Below are 20,606 nucleotides of genomic sequence, written 5' to 3'. Positions count from 1 at the left end.
GCACGCTGCCGTGGCGAGCCAGGGCGGTGCGACACTCACGAGGACGGCTTTAGCCGAAAACCCCCGGGTGCCTGCCACGTGCGTGGGGCGGGTAGGGAGAGAACCGTTCTCCCTGCCGGCAACACCACGTCCCGCTCAAGCTCCCCGGACACGCGTGGGCGCCCTGCGAGTCCCGGCCCGGGCTGCTCCCCACGGGCAGACCCTGCTGCCCGCGGCCCCGCACCCCGGGAAGCCCACGGTCCCGCGGGACGCGGCGGGGCGGCGTGCGACGCCCCCAGCCCCAGCCGCCGGCGGGGCCCCGAGCCCGCCCCCGCCGCTCGGCCCCGGCCGCGGCCCCTTCCCCGGGGCGGAGGGAGGGAGGCGGGGCCGGGCCGCGGCTCCGCGGGGCCGGGCCGGGCCGCGCGGGGCTGGCGGCGAGAGCGCGGTGCCGCCGGCGGCCGAGGAGCGACGGCGAGCGGCGGCGGCAGCGGCAGCGGCAGGGGCAGCGGCAGCGGCCGGGGGTGCGCAGCAGGGCCCGCGGCGGGGGCGCGCCCGGCCCCCGGCATGGCCCGGCAGTAGGCAGGGAGCGCCGCCCGCCCGCCCGCCGCTCCCGGCGGCAGCCCCCGCCGCGCCCCGTCCCGTCCGTCCTATGTGACCCGCCCCGGCGCCAAGATGAAAGGTAGGGACGGCAGCGGGGCGCCCGCTCCGCCGCCCGCACACGTGAGCCGCCGGCGCCGGGCACCGGGCACCGGCAGGGCTGGGTGCGGGCGGGGCTGGGTGCTGGCGGGGCGGGCAGGATGGGCAGGCGGCGGGCAGGGTGCAGGCAGGATCGGTAGGGTGCGGGCAGGGTGCAGGTAGGGCACCGTGCGGACAGGCTGCAGCTAGGGGAGATGTCGGGCAGGGTGCAGGCAGGGCAGCAGGCGGGTAGGGTGCAAGCAGGGTAAGCCGGCTGCAAGCAGGCTGCTGGCAGGGCACCGTGCAGGCAGGTTGCAGGCAGGGCAAGCCGGGTGCGGGCAGAACACCGGCAGGGCACGAGCAGCCGGTGCCGGGAGAGGCAGAGCGTGGGTCTCACCGCGACCCCGGGGCGCACACGGGGCAGCCCCCGCTGCGGGCGAGCCCCGGCCCCACGCACGGGGCTCTGCGCCGCCGCTTCGGTTTGGCTTGTGTTGGTCAGTCCCGCTCCGGGGAGCGGGGTGTCCTTGCGCCCCCCCCCCCCCCCCCCCCCATGAGTGCTCTCCCCAGCACGTTTTCTCTCGGCACCCAACTTTTACCTCCCCCCTCCCCGGCGTCCCGAGGGGAAGACTTTTATTTCTCCCTAATTTATTTATTTTTTGCCAGCGTTTTGCGATGTTCTTGGTGTTGCTTCTAAACATCTGGCAGTGATTAGGTGCCAGTAGAGGCTTAACTGGCTTGTGAAATGTATTTGGCATATTTCTCCTCAACATCCACCGACTGGAAAATATTTGGTCTTTGCTTTGCATCTGTTAAAACTGAGACTTTGTTTCTTTTCCTTTTTCTCTCTTCACACCCCCCCCCCCTTTTTGTTTTAAACGGGTGAAACATGCCGCTTCTACCGGTTGACCTGTCCTACAATGTTGTGACTGAGAGGTATTAGATAATACACTTTTAAAATCAAATAAAGAAGCAGATTGCCAAATTGCTGCACTGTAACCTAATAAAGATGTATTAGGGGGATTGCAAGAAAGCCTTCTGTTTATGAAAATTGATAGCCTTACAGCAAAAGGCAGAGACTTTACACGCTGGGGAATAGTTACAATGAAAACATCAAAGGACATTATAGAAAATTTAGGAAGTAGTTGGGAGTTTGAGAGAGTTGAATCTAGTTTTTCTTCAGAGGCAAAAATAAACTTGAAGGGTGGAAGGAAAAAACCATACATATAAGAAAATTGCTTTTGGGCACCAGTGTGCCTGTGCTTGGATTGCAGAGTTTGATTCCAGATGCCAGGAGGCCAGTAAACATCATGATAGTTACACTTAGTTTCCAGAGTCTGGGACACCAAATGATGTGATAATTTATTCACTTGCCAGAGTAGCTGCCTGAAGGGAGGAGTAGCTTTTTAGGGGGTTTTATTTTTGCAAGCCCACACACACTATTTAAGTTACTTCTGGCACTCTGACATGGTGTCTCTACAGGGCCGTGCAACATATTAAAAATAATGTATTTACAGTGTTCTTTATTTATTGGGTACTTGTGCCAAACGTTTTGTCATCAGCTTGTCGTTATCAGCATAAGTGTAATGGCAGGAACAAACCAAAACAATGGGGATCCAGTAATATAAACCCATGCCTGTTATCACTGAAAGCCTTACGCTCTATTTTTGTTGGGGCCGAGGCTGTGCCGGTTTTGGGGGGAGGCGGGATGCAAAGGACCGAGGACGGCAATAACATATAATGCGACTTGCGTCTCCTTCCGTTCTGCCTCCATCACTCTTCTTTGCAAAGCAGAGAAGTGGCATTTGGAGGAAAGATGTTACTCCTGCTGGGAGCACATGTTGGTCCCCCACACTCCAGTGAGAGGGAGATGCTTCACTCTGGTTGCTAGTCCTTACCATTCAGTTTCCCTAAGAGCGATCACAGCCATCTTACTTCTTTCCCCTGCAGAGTTACGGAAATCAGTAATAAAACACGCAAAGAAGAACACTTAAATGACTGTGCTAATAGCAAGAGAAAAGAGAAACTTCGAACAAATCATCACATCAAGTGCCATTGCCAGTGTTATGGAAGTCAGAGAGCCAAACCAAATTTTGACTCTGTGATTTCCTTTTCTGGGTACAGACTTGGTTTTTCATATTTTCTCTTTAAACTTGATGATGGTGATAATTGTAGGACTTTAGAACTTGGTGTAGTTACACATTTTTCTCAATAACAACAAAATGATCTGTTGATTGCAGCTGTCTCTGTATCTACCCTCTCTGGAGAAGGGAGGAATATCTAAATAATTACATCACTAAATATCTGTAAGGAATAAATTACATTTTCCATTGCTGGAATTTGTAATGTGTTATGTTTTAAATCAGTAAAACAAATTGAAGTTTATGTTTAATATGTTGGCAGTTTTATTTCCAGCAAACTACACTGAGCTCACAAACTTTGTGATACTTTTTAGTAATAAATCATGTGATTTATAAAAGGACTTGACTGCTTTGGGGTCAGATGTATCTTTGTCAAATGATACTTCTAAGTTGTAGTTATTTATTGGGGTATGAAGGAGTATTTGTTGCCTAGGAAACAAATGAAAACAGCTTCCTCATAGTCAAATACCACCACATGTTCAAAAACATTGGCCCTAATTTAAGACAGGGACAAGCATTGTTAAAACTGAGAACTTCTTTCTATATATCTGTGATGTATTTTGTCATTTTTACTTCAAACTGTATCTGTAATCACTACTGTCATGGCGGTTCTGGTGGTAAGTATTTTCGTCTGAAATGTGGATATTGTTTGGATAATGACTTAATACTAATGCCCAAAATCGGGCTATGACAAAGTCAAGGTGGTCGCTTTGGGACTGTTGCTCCAGGATGACAGAGGAGCTCTGCATCACGATACCCAAGGTAGCTCAGCTGCTTCTTTCCACTGATCCTCCTCCTCCTCCTTCCTTTCTGCCATCGCAGGCACCTTGCTATGTACCGCTTGTATAGCGATGGTGCTGGAGGATGAAACGTCTGGTGTCTTGTGCTTGGGAACTGGAATGTGACCAAATACCCTGTCCTATGCAGTTCCTCTCATTTAAAAAAAAAGATGCATGGAGTGAGAAGACAGGACAGGTTCATCCTCGGTTGTGCTCCACTGAAACCAGCGAAGCCTGCACTGCCTCAGGAATGGTCTAGTCTGAACGCCCAGCTTTCTTAGCGTCGACCAGTTTGCCTCAAAGGCAGCTCTGTGTGCTTCATGCACAGAGTTTTCAGTACGTAGAGTACATTGAGCTTTAACGGGATATGCCAGTTCAGTTTACCTCAGGTTTCCCTTCTACAGTGCACACTTTAACAGACAATTAATGACATGTCAGCCCATATTGCTAAAATCATCCCTTCTATGTTTTAACTTGGATGCTGGATGTAATCTGCAGGTAAAGCCTCCACTTGCAAAAGCTGAGTGTGCATGCAAATTCAGTTGCTCTTTCTTTGCTGCCTTGGAAAGTCTTAAATAAATAATCTATTTATATGATGTCTACCTTCTTGACAGATTTCGTCTTTCTCTAACTGTTTTGATGCCACCACTGTTTTTAAAGAATAAAGGAATAAACATTCTAATTTTCTAATACTGGAGAAAAGTGTCTCTCTCTGTCTAATCTTCGTGTGCACAAAATCAAACGAAGTCATCTGCAAACAGGTCTTTCCTGGACAGAAACTTCAAACTGCAAATTTCAAAAAAATCCAGTCGAGAGCATTTTGCAGAAGCCAGAACGCATCTGAAAACCAAGGATTAGAGGTGGAGTGATCCAGTAACCTTTATTTCGTACAGTTATAACAAAGCTTATGTGAATATAGTGACATAAACATGAAACATATGCAGGAGCTCTGAGTGGTGTGTGTTGGACATGTCACAGGACCCTGCCGCAGAAGTTCAAAGGCATGAGCAGTTATAATAAATGTGTGATACAACGCAGAACAAATCCCGAGCAATGCTACTATACAGTCAGTGTGTATCCTGAATTGATTGGTAGCACAGAGGATTTTAAACATATGGATGAGAAAGATGATCGTGCAAGCATGTGTCAAAGGATATTCTTATTAACGATACAGAGGAAAGCAGAGTGTGAGAAGCTGTGAAAATACAAGAGAAATCTGTTATTGCACAGATAGAAATATTACTGTACAAGTGTAGCGGATATTGAGCAGAATTAGCATATAAACTATTTATGACAAGAGTATTTTTGGTAAGAAGTTGTAATTGGTCATCTTAGCTTTCAATATTCTACTTTTCCCAGCCACGTAGGACTAAGAATAGCACCGGCGAGCCTATCCCTGTGAAGAAGGGAGTTGTTTAAAATCTCTTGTGGCTCTTTCCTCTGCTATTTTGGATAACATAAATTTATTCTAGACTGATTTTGCTACAGCTGAGAGCTGAACAGAGCCCTTTTTTGTGACAACCACTTAGCAGTTTGCTTAGATCTGCACTCAAAGACCATTGTGCCCAGAGGTTCAAACACCTTTGCCTCCTAGGATAAGGAGGGAAAGCTAATCTTGCAGAGATAGAGCTGATCAGGCCTCGCAGAGCAAAACCAAAGGAAAATAAAGAAAGAGAGCTGGAAGAATCGTCAAGGATGAAAGCAATTCAGCGCTGCGAAGGATGCATGCCCGGTTATCTTCAGCTTCACAAAACGTTCCTTATCCTGAGGTTCTGTGTGTCAGAACAGAGATTACCCCCTTCCAGCCCTCCCCCTTGGAAAGCAAAATAAAGACGCTTTTTACCAGGCACTGAATGTGAACCTGATCCTCCTAATAATGCAAGCGTGGTCTGTACGAGTGAGGGATCGACCTAAGATGAATTGTCTTTGGAGTTTGACTGCTTCCACCTAAAACTGCAGTCCCTTTCGGTGCATAAATTTGAGGTGAAGACTGGGACGTCACTGGGGAACAAAGTGGATGAGTTATGGGAGGTAATAGAGACTTGTGTTGCTCAGGAATGTGTATGCCATTTTAATGCTGTTGTTAATTGCCTCCTCTAACATACAGACAGGGAGGCCCGATTTTTCAGTGCACTAATGAGAACAGATCTGTTTGCCCTTAAATCATTACACTGAAATACGATATGATTGAAATTTTCAACTTCTAAGGTCGACCCTCTGCACCATGCAGCTGGTCCTGACCCCACTACTGTAGCATTGCTCTGCAGCACTTACGGGCTAACAAGTTTTGTTCAAGAAACACCCCTATTTACTGTCTTCACTTTGTGCCTAAAAAGCAGAACTAGAGCCATCACTCTTATACCTCTGAATTTCTTAATCTCCTGTCTTTTTCTGCATTCTTAATGTGAGCTTTCACATTTTTCAGGCATAGCAGTGGAGGAATAGATCAAAACTGGAATATTAAAATGCACCCATTTGTCATGATCCTTTTTGTTTTGTTTTGTTTTGTTTTGTTTTATGTTAGGTGATGAGAGACACAATCCGAGTCTTAGGCTATAAGTGTCAAGAGAGGATCTCTGGTCTGGGACCTTTCCTCTTACTTTCTTGCAATATCGAAAGCAGATAAATTCCCAGATCAGCATCCTGAAGGACAGAGGTGGGGAAAAGCCTCAGTCTCATTTCCAGAATCCAGGCTCAAACAACATCCCAAAGGATTCTTCGGGATGCGGGGAGGTAGGCTCGCTTCCAGGACTGCCTCAGCTGAACATCTGCCACAGCTTCCCTAAAGACCAGGTACTCTGCAAATGCAGAATCCGTGTAATCCCCGTCCGAAGGAGCTTACTGCGTGCCAAGTCAGGCAAAGGAGCGGGTGGAAAAGATGGGCACGACACACAGAGCCAACAACCGTGACATTGTGAGCGTGACGTGTCAGCTTGGGACCTCATCAATAGGGAAGGGTTTTAAGTGTGGGGTAGGTTTTTATGAGGGAGGGCTTACGAAAATAGAAGCAAAGAGAGGAAGACTTGAATATGAAAAGAGGCTATAAGGAGAAACTAGCAGAGAAAGGCAGAAGAGAACAAGTGAAACGAAGCATCTGTGAAGAGAGAGGGGAATGAGCAGCCCATTAGCACAAGCAGGAGACTGTCCAGAATAAAAGCTATGAAAACCAGTGGAAACCAATTAGACTGATGAAGTCATCACCATCTGAAGGCCACAGCTGCTTGCTGTGCTTCTGCTGGCTCAGTTTCACCTCTAGGTCATCACTTTGAATGTGGACTCGGTTAATAGTGACCAGAAATGCATATAAATCTGGCGGCTGCTCAAAAAGCTTTTGAAATGTGATATGAGAAAGATATTGGTGTTCACGGTTCTCGTTTGTCTGAACAGTTGTTAGTATTACAGAAACCTCACAAGTGGACAAGTTTTGCCTTTCCCTGAGAGGGCTGAGATGGAGAGAGTGGGCAGAAGTAGCTTTTTCACACTGCACGCGGTCCCTCATGATGGAGATGCACTTGTTACACGGTTCTGAGCAGAGTTCTGCATCCATGCTGGTTTATGGGTTAAAGAGAGGAGTATCATCATTTTCAACTAATGGGCACAGCGTCTTTCCAAATGGTACAAAAAAAAATCTGTTCTTGATAATATTAAAATGAATTTTACAGAGCTGCCCTGGGATATAACTATATAGCTCCCATTAAGTCAGGGAGAAAGGCAGGGCCCTAACTATTAAAGCTCTTTGCGAGAAAGATTTATTTTAAAGGAAACTCTTATGCTGGATGTCATTGTTACTACAAAGTAATCTTATAGTCCTGGGTTCCCAGCGTGGTACTTTGGGGTAAGTTCTAATGTACTGTAAATCGAGTTTTCAGGAGGATTATAAAGGAGCTTCTAAAATCTGAGTTGAAACTTGGCGTGAAAATTTTCAGCCCAGATGCCTCCTCATTCTCTCCTGAAATAGATTTCCCCAGATTTTGAAATGCAGTGTAGAATATTGGTGACTTTTCTTAATTCAAGACCTGCAACGAAGTCTTTAAACAAAGACTTTAAACCCATGTTTACTGCACACAGAAGTTCTAGAAATGATTGGATACCACTTGTCTGCAGCCACCATACGACCCAGCATCTCTACAGTTCTGAGGTCCAGTTGCTTCATTAGTTAACTATGTTTAAATGCCTAAACGGGGCATACTGTTAAAAGGTGAGAGCTGGACACGTACATTAGCAGCTTTCTGTGACACCTTCCATATGCCCACAATGGCACCTCCAAAAGGAAGGGGAGAAAATGGAAACAGTTTCCCTAAAATCACCTTGCACCAAAGGCTTCTCAGATCAGGTGCTGTTCCAGCGAAGGGACCGAGCGGTGCAGTGGTTACAGGCCCTACATAGTCCCGGGGCAGATTTGGCATCCTTTTTGGCTCCAGGCCAGCTCTTGCCTACTTGACCTCAGAGTGACTCATAAGTGGTCCATGATTAATTTATTTAAGATTTAAGAACAAGAACTAGAAATTACACAGTTCTACTCCACAGATTTTTGCTTTGCCTCTAGCAAATTAATCAAATGAGAGTCTAATTTGTTTTAGACTAAATAAATTCCCTCTGTTCGCTGTGTTAATCCCCAGTTGAACTGCCTTTTTATCATTTCCACTCCCTTGAAGCATTGTACTGTAACTTATTTAACTCTACAACTGTATTTATTAGAGGTGTTGCAGTAATGATTTGTAACTGGAAGGCAAGCAGAATTTGGCATTGGTACTCGGTGGGGTGTGGATATTGCCAAAATATCTCAAAACCTTTTTTTTTTTTGGACCAGGGCTCTTGCTTTGTACTGACTCCCTAAAACATTTGATGTACTGCTGCTCAGCTACAGCTAGCCACTCATTTTTAGTGGTTTGCTGTAAGCTCTGAGTGACAATCTGTTGCAGCCTCCAAGGAGTCTCTTGTAAACCTGATGAAACAGGAGATCTCCGGTGGTCCTTCCCCTACACGGTTAAATACAATTGGTTGCTCACATGTGTTTCTGTTCTGCCCAAAGTTCACCTTTTTTTATGGACCTTCCTTCTGCCAGAGCTCAGTAGAAGTCAGTGGAATAAGAAATCACATTTTAACTAGCTTTTCATGTTTCTTCGTCTTTCTTATTCTAGATTCCCTGTCTTTCGGCTCACAGCTGAGAGCTCGGTAGACCAGTTTATAACTAAATTATGGCTGGTCTTTCCAGCACTAAAGAGTTAATTCTTCCAGCTGGGACATAACAATGGATTCTGCTTTATTGTCTCCTTCAAGGAGAAGTATGCTGTTCGTATTTTTCACCCAGGAAAATAAGCCTTGCCTATATATAAACGTATATGTATGTAACGGAAATACTGCATTCATTCCAGTCCTCTTTGTAACTGAGAAGGGTTGGATTGAAACTAAAGTAAAATATTTCTAACTTATGGCTTTCACGATGTCAAACAAAACCCTCTTACACCAGTTGCAGCCCCACTGAAGTGTATGGGCACCGCTGGTGTAAAAACGCACGATTTCCTTTTGTACTATCAGCCACCAGTGCTCAAAACTCCTGAATTTCTTCCACTCTGATTTCTGATACTGCCTTTAAAAGCATAAGGCACAAAAACATGCTGGAGGTTTTCTTACTATTTGCTTTCCTACTTGGTGTGTATTTTCTTAACCTCTGTAATTCATCACAGATCACATTTTCATAGTTTTCTCTAGAAAAGCTGTTCCCTTTTCAATGAAAACTTAGGTTCTCTCCTGTTTCCCTGATTCAAAGATATCATGAAACTTTGAGATTTTTGTAAAACTTGTGACAAAACTTTAATATTTGCAGCACTGAAACTTGTAGCAGGGAGCTGAGGGCCAAGTTTCTGCCACCTCCAGTGAGCGCAATACTGCCCGAAAGGCATGGGGGGAGCAGGCTGAGGCACATGGCTTTGCCTCAGGACTTAAATTTATAGGCTTGTCAACTTCATTTTTAATATTTCAAACACGGACTTCTTTTGAAGTAGGACTGTCAACCCATCCTAGTCTCTATTTCCAAAGGATGCAGTGCAGTTCATTTCTGAACATTTAGTCTAACCTTGTTTTATTAATTTCTTCCTTCCATCTTTATTTTCCTTAAACTTGTTACATTACAGTTAATATTGTAAAATATTATATTTGCACACAATTTGAGCAAAGTACTTAGTGGCACTTGTGACTGAAAGGCCTCGGAGCTTAGTCTGTTAAATAATTTTAATAGACTTCCCCTAAAATGCATTGCTGCTTGTTGCTAGATCAACTCACAGGGATTAAAAAAGGTTTCATCTGATGTTTCAGGTTATAGTGTGAGCAGGGAGCCAGGTCACCTGTTGGCAAAACTGTCCTTGCCCATCTCCATTTCTTTGTTTCAAATGCCACAAGCGCTTTTCAAAATTAGGAGATTAATGAATAATTACAAAGTATTAAAAGCTTAAAAAAAAAAATTCCTCCCTAGCAAGCACAGCATGCAGTGTTGCACATATTAAAAAGTATATCTATATATTTTAAAAGCATATAAATGTGTATATAAAGATATACAATATGTATACAATATATTTATATAAAACATATACATATGTTGCAAATATAAAAAAAATCAAGAGAAACAAAAATATGATTATAAATGCGTGGCCAGAGGGCAATGCTGTTGGGCTAAGCGTGAAGCACCAAACGGCTAGGGAAGAGGCTGGCAGCCCAGGAGGAAGGTCTTGGAGATGTGGTGTAGGGTGAAGCCGCAGGATTTAAACACAGCCTGGCTGCACACATCAGATATGGATCGGATAAGCCAGGTTATGCTCCTGAGAAACAAAGGAGGCGATTGTGTTACGGCCGGATAGCAGGAGAGGGCAGGAAGCTAAGGGCTCTGGAGCTGATACCTTTTTTTGTGCAGCGTTTTATCTTTTGTGCAAGAGGGGAAGATTTTTTCTGAGTAGTTCACTGCTGGGATGAGAAGCTTGGTTGTTGACTGTTTCTGGTTTATTAGTATTTGTCATGTTTTGTTGGGTGACCTTGTCTTCAGATAACATTTGGTACAATTATGAGTGTTTGTTGGGTTTGTTTTTTTAAAGGATTCTTTCTGCCTTCAAAACCAGGATGTGTTTGTTTTGTCTAAGGAGTGTCCACTGGTTCCTCCATTTCTTAAATGCACCTCTGAATTGGGGGTCTAGCTTAAGATACGGACAGGAGCGCCGCTGGCAGTGAGCAAAATATGTGTTATCGGGTGAAAAATATGAGTTTTGAGCTGTTTTATCAAAAGTGCTGTGTGAGTAAAGGGTGACATTCTGCAAACTGATACATTTCACAGACTCCTTTGCCGCTTCAGGCAACGTCCCCCTCAGACTTCAGCGCATGGCACCTTGCAGGTCGGAAGGAGGTGCGGGTCACATTTGTTGCTGGACGTACACTCAAATGCTTTAGGCTTTGTTGAGCCTCGATGAGGACTATATCTTTACTTCACCTTTGAATTCATCCCCCCAGGGCTCTGTTGTGGCCCGAGTTAGCTGCGGCACCAGTTAGCCCAGTCTCATGATGTGGAGCAGCCTGTTCATGTGCAGGAAGTCTGTGGACAAAAAAGGTCTAACCGAGCACAGACCTCTCGCTCCATCACGTCTGTTTATCTGCTTTGAGCCTGCTTTTCCACCGCCGCTCATTCAATGTTCCCTTCTGGTGAATTCCTTGGCTGGCCTTTGAGCTTCTGTTTCCTTCTCCCCTCATGTCAGAGAAAGGTCTGGATGGAGAGGTTGCAAGTGAGTGAGCTTCCTCGGCATCCCGTGCTGGAAGGGTGGCACAAGGTGGCGAGCAGCCGCTGAAGCTCCCCGGGGTGCTGAGTCTGCCTCGCCTCCGCTGCGATACAAACAAAAGCCCAGGAGTACCCGGGTTTCGGAGAGCGGGGATTGCCATCAGTCCCCGGTGGCGTTTTTTGCAGCACGGAGGCAGGCTTGCCTGCACGCTTTTGCTCAGAAACGCGGCAAAGGTGGTGTGGTTCCCCAGCGCAGCGGTGGGCTGCAAACCATCGGCTGCCACTTGGGAAGCCGTGTCCTAGGTCCTGTTTAAAAAGAGCCCCCGCAGAGCCTTCCCCCCACATGAAATGGTGCTTGTGGGGGGGGAATGGGTCTACTCTGCTTCCCCCAGGAAATAAGGAAGCGGGAGATAAGCAGCTCAGGCTGTGCTGCCCTCCCTGGCAGTTGGTCACCTGGTACAGAGGCTAGTGCTGGTGATAAGGCAGGGCTCTCGTCTTCCCCAGCTCAGCAGAAAGAGGGGTTGCGTTGGTAGAAAGAGGCTGAACACACAAACACAAACATATCCTTTTTTTTTTCCAAAGAAGTTGTGGGTGTATTTCTTCTGCTGATGCCAGCCTTTTCCTTTGCTGCTGGAAGGAAGTAGAGACAAATTAAGCTTCTGACAAAATAGAATTGTGATTATTAGCATTTTACCGCTTGCTAGCTGGTGAAGATGAGAACAAAAGGGCTTAAATGGTTTTTATTTTTCTCATCTGTTTGAGTTTATCAGTTCTGTTTCCCATTTTTCTATCAGATCTTGCCTCTTCAGGCCAAGCTAGTGCCCATGGGAGGTGGTGGATGGACGGACAGCTGTCCCCTCTGACTCCTCTCTCGTTACTCAGCATAGCTATGTGTACCACTTTGTGCAAACAGCCCAGCTGATGCACGTATAACCTAAGCCTGACGGCCTGGACAGCGCAGGCAGCAGGCTGGAGCGAGTGCCGTGGTCCGGGCAAGCCTGCCCATTCAGCACGCTGGTGACAACTATGGCCATCATCGTGACGAGGGACATGTCTGCTCTGGTCTATATTTAGGTGGCCAAGCAGGCTCCAGGATAGCTGCCAGGTGATAAACCATTTGTAGTCTGGATTTCTGCTGGTGATACTGGTTTGGGGGAAGGGTTCTGAACTGCCTGTTCTACCCGGGGACAGAGGTGGGATATGAGCAACGGAGGGGAAGATCAGTAACATGCCTTACAAATCAGTTAAACTTTCAAGTACATTAATTTATAAATGTGCACCTGTAAAAACTTCTTCTCACCTTTTTCCAGTGGCAGTAGTAATCTGTTGCTGTGTCTTTCTTTCTTTCTCCAGACGATTTTGCAGAGGAGGAGGAGGTGCAGTCCTTTGGCTACAAGAGGTTTGGTAAGTGGCAGCAGGTCTTTCAGCTCGCTATTGCATAGTGCTTAGGGTAAGTCAAACACTTGCTATGAAAACCTCCCTTGCTGGCAGCATCAAAACATACAGGTACAGTCCCGTTATCCACCTGACTCTAATATCTGCCCAGAGGAAGGTGTGATTTTTAGACTTGTTTTATTTTCTTGGCAAACATAATGCTTCAGAAATAGCCCTGGAAGTGGTTGGTTTCATTATTTGATTGTTAACATTATGAAAATGAAGCCCATACCTCAACAGAAATGAATGTGCTGGCTGTAAAAAAGGGTCCATGCCTCTTACATGTCCTCTGCCCAGCTGGGCTTTCCTTCGGTCCTCAGACTGATGTGCAGTGGGGTTTGTAGGTATTCCCAAGAATGGTGGTGTGGGACCTCCTGTAGACTCACAGAAGTTGTACTGCCAGCTGAGCCAGTACATATGCTGTGCGCTCCTCTCAAGAAAGAAGTAAAAGTATATGATATGAATGTATTCTGATGTCAAAAATGATTAAAACACTTGGTGACTTTCTTTCCTTTTTTCCACTTCCTTTCCTTTTTTCAATGTTTGTTCACTGAAAATGGCCTTCTCGTGTGAAGAAGGCGGTGCCACGCATCTCTGCGCAGGGGGCAGCAGCCTTCGAGGCTCCTCTTTTCAAGGCTCTTGTGATTTCTTTCCCTCGGGGAAGCGTTTGAGCCTCTGCAGCCAACAGCTTCACCTGGGGCAGGCTGACTCCTGTGCCTCCAGACACAGGGAGGTGACACGGTGGCCTCTGAGCTCCCACAACTCTGTCTTGGAGCAGCCAAAGGGGTTCATTGTCCAAGCTGCTCGCTGCTTTTTCAACTGTAAGCCATCAGGATAAAAGTTCACCTTGTTTTTTCTCTCCTGGGAAAGTGGCTGCAACAAGAGTCACTTTCAACAACCCCACTTGGCAAACAGATAGGAAAGGCAGGCTGAAAATAAAAAATAAAAAGTAAGTCAACAATTCCCTCCACCCCAAAAGGAGCAGGGGGAGGCAGCATGAGGAGATGCAGCGTTTGGGAGGTGGGGATCACATTCGCATGACCTCTTCTACCCCCTGAACTACTCCACTGCTCCCTGCTGTTGAGCTTTATTTTGGATAGGTCAGCCAACCACAGAGCCAGCATCTGTGGCTTGGAAAGTCCTGCCATAAGGCTGCACGTAGGGTTTTTTCCTACTGTTTTTTTTTTTTTTTTTCTGGATTAGGCCCTGGAATAGCAAAAAAAGAAAAAAAATCTTGGGAAATGGGAAGAAATGTTAACTGTTCATTTCTGTCACCTCCAGCTGAGTAAAAAATATTGGGATTCATTAACACCTATAAAAATAGCTTCCCTCCATGTTGCCCACTACCTAGCTGGTCAGCATGCTCTTGCAGTGAACTGCGAAAGGTTTTAGCAAGGAGCGGGTACCCCGCTATCCTTACTATCCCAATAGTAAGTGCACTGTTGTGACATGAGGGGATTTTTGCGTGTTAACTTGCTTTCATTTCTTTCTTTCTCTCTCCTGGGTAATGTGGTGCTACCGATGTGAGTTATTTCTCCCCTTAGAAGTGTAACGTTTATCTGAGCATTTCCAGAAATGCTTGTGCTGTTGCACTTGGTGGGGTGGCAGGGAGGGAGGAGAGGGCCAGCAGTCTGGCGGTGGCAGGAGGAGGAGATTTCACCACAAAAGCAGGAGACAGGGTAGTTCCACCCTTAGGAAACAACCATAACCCCCTTCTCCTTCATGAAAACAACATCGCTGTGGTCAGGGGGGTGTCCCAGATGTCTGCAGTACTTGAGAGTTAAACTCCAAATCATCCCAAACCCTTCCTTGCTTTACAAGAGCCTCATCAAAAGGGGGAATGGGGCCATGAAGCCATAGCATTGGCACTGGTGAGAGTTGTGTAATTCAGTAGTGTCCTCATCCAAGAAGCCTTCTTTGTCCACACCATTTTTGAGCCCAAACTTCCTCCCATACCCCCTTCCTCATCTTTGGGGCAGCACAGGGAGGAGCTAGGCTGACCTGGTTTACATATGTCCCTGCACCAGCATGCATGCTGTTTGCCTGCAAGTGCTCATGCTTTTGTGGCCCCTAAAGGAGTTATTTCCCCTCCCTCAGAAAACCCAACTCGGTGCGTTCCTTTTTCTACAGTCCCTGCTGCATTTCCAGGCAGCCTCTGAGCAACCTCTGGAGGGAGTGGGAGTCGTGCCTTCAGCAGCGCTGGCTGCTTCACCTGGCACCAGTCTCCTCTGTCCAGGAAGGTGACATGCACGTCTTTTAAAAACTCCAAATTCACTGGCCAGCTGGGTCAGCATTTCCAGTGAAGCACCAAAGGTTGCTCTTGGGGCCGAAATGCAGCCGAGTAGTTCAAGCTCCTGCCTGACCAGTAGGAAATGTTATGCCTGCTGTCCCAGCTGGTGTTCCCTCTTTGCCCTGTGTCCTCACTGGTAAGAGAAGGCATTATGGGGGAAGCCCAAGGCAAGAACGAAGTTTTGTTATACAAACCCTTGATAAAAGGTCATTTTGAAAGGAGTCCTGTCCTGCCTGCTGGCTGGCGCTGTAGAAATCCCGGCGCTGTAGAAATCCCAGCGATAACAGCAGGAGTGGGTGTTTTGTTTCAGGAGCCATGGTGTAAGAGCAGTTGTGTCAATATATTGTGACTGGAGTAGTCCCTGTATGCCCCGTTGACATGAGACATGGTAGGAGGACCATGACTCAAGTGCCTTTGACTCCAACGTTTGGAAGTGGGAGGTCTTGTCTGGAGCAAAACGTGCTCCGAGGGGGAGATGGCTAAAGCACGGCTGGTTCATAAAAAACATGGCTTGTGGTGAGTCACTGCTGGCAGCTGGGAACATGTGTTGGGCAGCACTTGGCAGGCAAAGTCTTGACCAAACTGCTTTCCTAGAGTTCAGCTGAAGAGTTTATTATTAGCTGCCTTGTTGCTGCAGCCTGTAGTTTGGTTCAAGAAAGGAAGAGATCTGTGGAGGGAGGGAGGCATTCTCCAACAATTCTCATTTTGCGGAAGAAGCTTTTGAAAAGAGGACTGAATACACGCTGTCCTCCATCGCTTCCCCTTTTTCTGAATCTTTCTGTCCCTCCTCCTCAGATAAGCTAGTTTCAGAGAATTTATCATGCTACTTTATTTTTCAGTCAGCAGAACATTAACCGGTGATATTAAGCCAAACATACTAAGCATAACAGACTAACATATTAAATAACAATGAATACAGATGCAGACAACTCCAAGATGCTAGGAAAATACACACCAGCATTTTTTCTCTTTTGAGCTTGGGACAAATTTGCTGCAGGGGGTCAGGGAGGTTGAGGAAAGCACTCTTTCCAGCTGACTGATGTTGTTTACTTCTTCTCAATGGATGCTACAGATGTGCAGGGACGCTGCCAGAAGGGCGATGTTCAGCTGCAATGCCTCCAGATTGCTGCAGTGAGAAAGCACGTGAGGAAGCATGTTTCTTATCACTGTTACTTCATTATCAGTCACTGCTCAGGCTGCTTTGAAGTTATCTGCTCCAGATAACCAGCTATGCCTCTCCACTGGTTTTCCTCTACCGGATTGCCAGCGATGTTAACTCTTTCGTCAGTCAGTGTCATTGGTTTGCACTCCCGCACCACCCTACTTTGGGAAAGAATGAATGAGGAAAGGGCAAAACTTGCTTTTCAATATTACACACTTTGGGGATACTAAATCATAGGCTTGAGAGCTCAGACTAGTTTTTAGGTGGTAGATAACAGGATGAGATCTCTTTACAACGGGGTTTTGACTCTTTCCTCTGAGATTTGTGCTCTGGGCATGACAGCAGGCAAGGGAATTGAAGGGAGCTAACAGACTCAGAAGTGGCAGATCTCATCTTCCTAACTTGTGGCATTCCCAGGTAATAGACATAGACATCATTATGAATTTTGTTTCTTTGTTTTAATGTTTTAGAACTTAAAACCTGCACTTTACTCAATAGAGTATTTAATGTAGAAATTTCAGTGTGAAGTTATTCATTGCATAGTTTGAAGCTATAGCACAATATGGAACAGTTGAAAGCAAAGGAGATGGTCTTTGAACTGTTGCAAAGCACATTTTTAATGCTTTAGAAAACAGGCTTCAAAGAAATGAGCTGAAAGCCCTGCTGATGAAGAGAAACCTCCCAAGGAATCAAAAGATAGGGCCAGTACACTATGGACAAGTAGAAGACTAAACAGCTTGCGTAAGATAATTACCCTTTGCCCTTGGCAAACACAGCCAGAATTGGAGGCTGTAAGCCTGTCGTCCATAGTAGGACCCATCTCGGTCACCCCCATGCTCTAGATCATGAGTCAGGATCCTCCCTGCCTTCACCTTCCCGCTCCCCTGCCACAGGGCTGAGCCACCGGTAGGGGACAGTCCCTCGTGTCCCCAGGTATCTCCAGTGCACACCAAGGCACTGGTCCTCCGGCCTTCCCCACACCCTGTAGGTCAGCAGCTGACAGGAGGGGAGGGACAAAAATTACTTTAGGGCCCCCTCCAGTAAGGTAGGTACTTTTTTAGGTACCTTCCATGGGGTACGCAAGAGATGACTGGGTCGGGATGTCCCTTCTGTGCGCTTATGACAACCTAGCTCCTGAGCATCGTTCCAGGTGTAAGAATTAAATCTAGGAATTTCTGGACCAGAAATGGATGAATCATCCTGCCACGCAGTAATGAAATCTGCTATACTAAAAAGAGGTGAGGGGGAAAAAAACCCTGGTTTAAAAACGTATTTGGAAAATATGATTTTTTTCCCTGATGAGTGGCTTGGGAGCAGCTGAACTAGATCCATTTAATAACTGGTTTCTCACTATATATTGTTTATAGTATTTTATACGGTGAGAAGCTATATATTATTTCTCCACCTTTGGTAGGATACAACTGGGGAGTTTTAGGAGTGTAACAATTGATAAAAGCCTTATGAATGGTTTACAGTAAAAAATGAAAACTTTGAGACAGAAAACTTTCAGAAAAGGGTTTAAGAAAATACAGGGTTTTTTCTGCCTATAAATAACAGTTCAAACATGATCATGGTAAGCAAAACTCATGGCTTGGAATTTTGTGATAGTTCAGGAATAGCATTTATTCATTAACACTGCACAGACGGAATAATTTTAGTCCTTATCTCTGGATAAATCCAGGCCATTGTTCACATCTATAATAACATGCACAAAAAAAATGTCTGGCATCAGTCTGGTGGTGTGCTATATCCACACAAACCTTAAGCCCCTAACAAAAAACCCATAAATTCTAAGCTTTAGGAATTTGTCAACTTTTCTTTATGGTTTGTAAATGACCAGTGAGGGATTTCAGGTGCCACAAGCCACATCCCTCCCTGGGCATTCTTTCACATGTATGCCTGCAGTGTATAGTCATATGGCTTAATAAAAAGTCACAGGGTCACCGATACTCACAAAGCCAGAGGAAAGTCAGGCATGTTTGCTTCCAGTTCACTGATCTGGCCGTATTTATCAGATGAGGATTTTGCCTGCGTGCACCCTGGGGTAATTAAATCCTCACTGAATGGCGGTGCCCGTGTGGCTGTGCATTTTAGGCCGAGAAATTTCATTTGGAGCGACCCTTTTAATTGCAATGGCCAGTAAGGTGGAAGGGGACTGAGCCTGTCCGCTCCTGGGGTAAGCCCTGGGTGGTGGAGAGAGCCCAGCACCCTCGGGGGTCCAGGGTTTGCTTTGGGGCTTCAGTCCCATGCATCAGGGGCTGCGTACGGAGGGACTGCCTGTGTAAAGGTTTCTTTGTCTTTCTTTTCTTTTCCAGTATGTACTCAGAGTACTGGGGCAGTTGGCAGGGAATTGAAGTCTCAATAAATAAACAAACAAACGCTGACGTATGTGCAGTATTGCCATTGCAAAGGAATGTCAAGGTGCTCATGAGCTGTCAAGGGGCCTGCGTGTCTCCCTCCTCTGCCAGTAGCTTCTGTCTCTTACGATGTAAAAGGCACGGGTGATAAATGGATTATTGCTGATATATCCAAACCATGAATTTAAAACTGCCAATCTTCCTAAAGATGGAAAATAGTTGGTGCACCCTGATAAATGCATCAGTGTCAGGAGTAATAGCGAGATCCAAAAAGTTACCGGATTTGTGTGTCCTGTGCTAACTTGAGCTGTAAGAGCCATTCAGGTCCCTGGGTTTGGAGCTGCCCCTCTCCAGCCTGACCTCCTGTGCCTGGCTCAAGGCACTTCTAATCCAAATCCATAAAGAGGCCTCTTAACCATGCCGTGGGGACTAAAGTCATTCCAGCTGCGTGCTCTTATGTAGGCAATCTATTTTCTCTTAGTTACGGGTTTTTCCTATCTAGTACAATTAAAATTCTTGACATGTTTCTTCATATATTGCATTTACACACTTGGAGCGATGCCTGTTTGACCAATCTCTGTCTTTTACAGAGGTGCGTTGAAAGGTGGTATGGTAACCATTATGTGTGAATTTTGCTCTATATTTTTCATTAGAGCTGTAAAATAGGTGTGTGGGCTGAACAGAGCGTTGTATTTACGAATGGAATGAAAAATATTGGCTACACTGTAAGCAACACCTGGAGATTTTGTATTTATTTTCCTGTAAACTAACTGGACAAATAATGATGTTTGGTAACATCAAGTTGCTGCCAAAACACCTAGGCTGCATTACGGACTGTTCAACTTCACAACAAAATTACCTGTGAAATGAATGCCTTGGAAGGAAACTAAGAACTGTATTTTCAGCACCTGGTACCATTATGTTTCCATGCAAAGGAGTAACACAGGAAAACTGTGGGATAAATTAAAATTTCAGATAAGAAGCCATCAGAAGAAGGGAGGGGAAGATAAAATAGTTGGAAATGCCTGCTAGTGGACTCTCCCAGCACTGCTGTGGGATTGTAGCACACACCAGCATTACTCCTGAGCTCCTCTTAAGCTTTATTCAAAATACAAGTCTGCATCTGTAGCCAGCTGCTGTTATACCCTGCTCTTTACTGCATGCTATTAACTATAAGGTTGCAAGTGCTCAAATGTGTCTAATTGATCTCTGGCTTTTCTGTACCTACTTCAGAGTCATTTCCCATCAGAAAGTTGCCATGCTGTGCTTACTGCTGGCGATACAGTTTTGAAAGAGACACACTGGTGTCTCATGAGAAAGGAGGTGCTATTTTCCTTTGAGGGTATGTTGTTAGATATATCTAACAACACTCAAAAATAAACCACATACCTGTTGGGTTCTTCTTACATTGGTATCCTAGATTCCTTTGATTTCATGGCAATTTCCTCAAAACATCCCGGAGCTCTAACACCGATGTTAAGTGACATGGCAGAGGTGACATCCCCGCACCTGGTCCTGCAGAGTACTGAGCCCTTTGCAGATGCTGCTCAGCATCCCGTTGAGTCAGACCCCTGAACATGCAGTCTGCATGAAGCGGTGTTGCTGCCATTACTTTGTCAGCAATTTCTGAACAACAAGTATGCTAACAGCAAAAAGCGGTGTGTTTTAATTAGCAGCAACCAAGACAAATAGTTGGTGTAAGTTAGCTTGACAGACGTGTTGATAGACACATGCACTGCCTCATACAATAAGCCCCTAGCTGTCAGATTAAGAAGCCTCTCCTCCTTTGGCCGCCTTGCTCAAAAACCCCTGTAGTCATTCCTGCTTGCTACAGTTAAAGGAGCAGCTGTGTCTCCTGCTGTCCGCTTCAGCAGTGTCCCAGGGAATATAGGGCTTAGGGTGGGAGTCATTTCACTTACTTTTAAGGGAGCCTGGACATCTACCTCTTCTAAGGATACCAGTCCTTAAAACGGCAATACCAAGGAGAGGCTAATTCTGCATAAAGGGACTTCCATGCTGAGCGAGAGCTTTGCTCA

General features: G+C 45.9%; 1 protein-coding gene across 1 annotated transcript in view; it reads left to right on the top strand.

The window, feature by feature from the left end:
- The first annotated feature begins 603 nt into the window (after positions 1-603).
- COLEC12 (collectin subfamily member 12) overlaps positions 604-20,606 on the top strand; it is a 105,860-nt gene continuing 85,857 nt past the window's right edge. Inside the window, exons 1-2 of the mRNA XM_076329880.1 lie at positions 604-658; positions 12,681-12,731. Of these exons, the coding sequence (XP_076185995.1) occupies positions 652-658; positions 12,681-12,731 (58 nt within the window). The 5' untranslated portion in view covers positions 604-651. The remainder of the gene's footprint in view (positions 659-12,680; positions 12,732-20,606) is intronic.

Source organism: Aptenodytes patagonicus, chromosome 2 (assembly GCF_965638725.1).
Source record: "Aptenodytes patagonicus chromosome 2, bAptPat1.pri.cur, whole genome shotgun sequence".
NCBI classification, from domain to species: Eukaryota; Metazoa; Chordata; class Aves; order Sphenisciformes; family Spheniscidae; genus Aptenodytes; species Aptenodytes patagonicus.
Note: the sequence above shows the minus strand (reverse complement) of the source record. Positions and strands in the feature narration are given on the sequence as shown.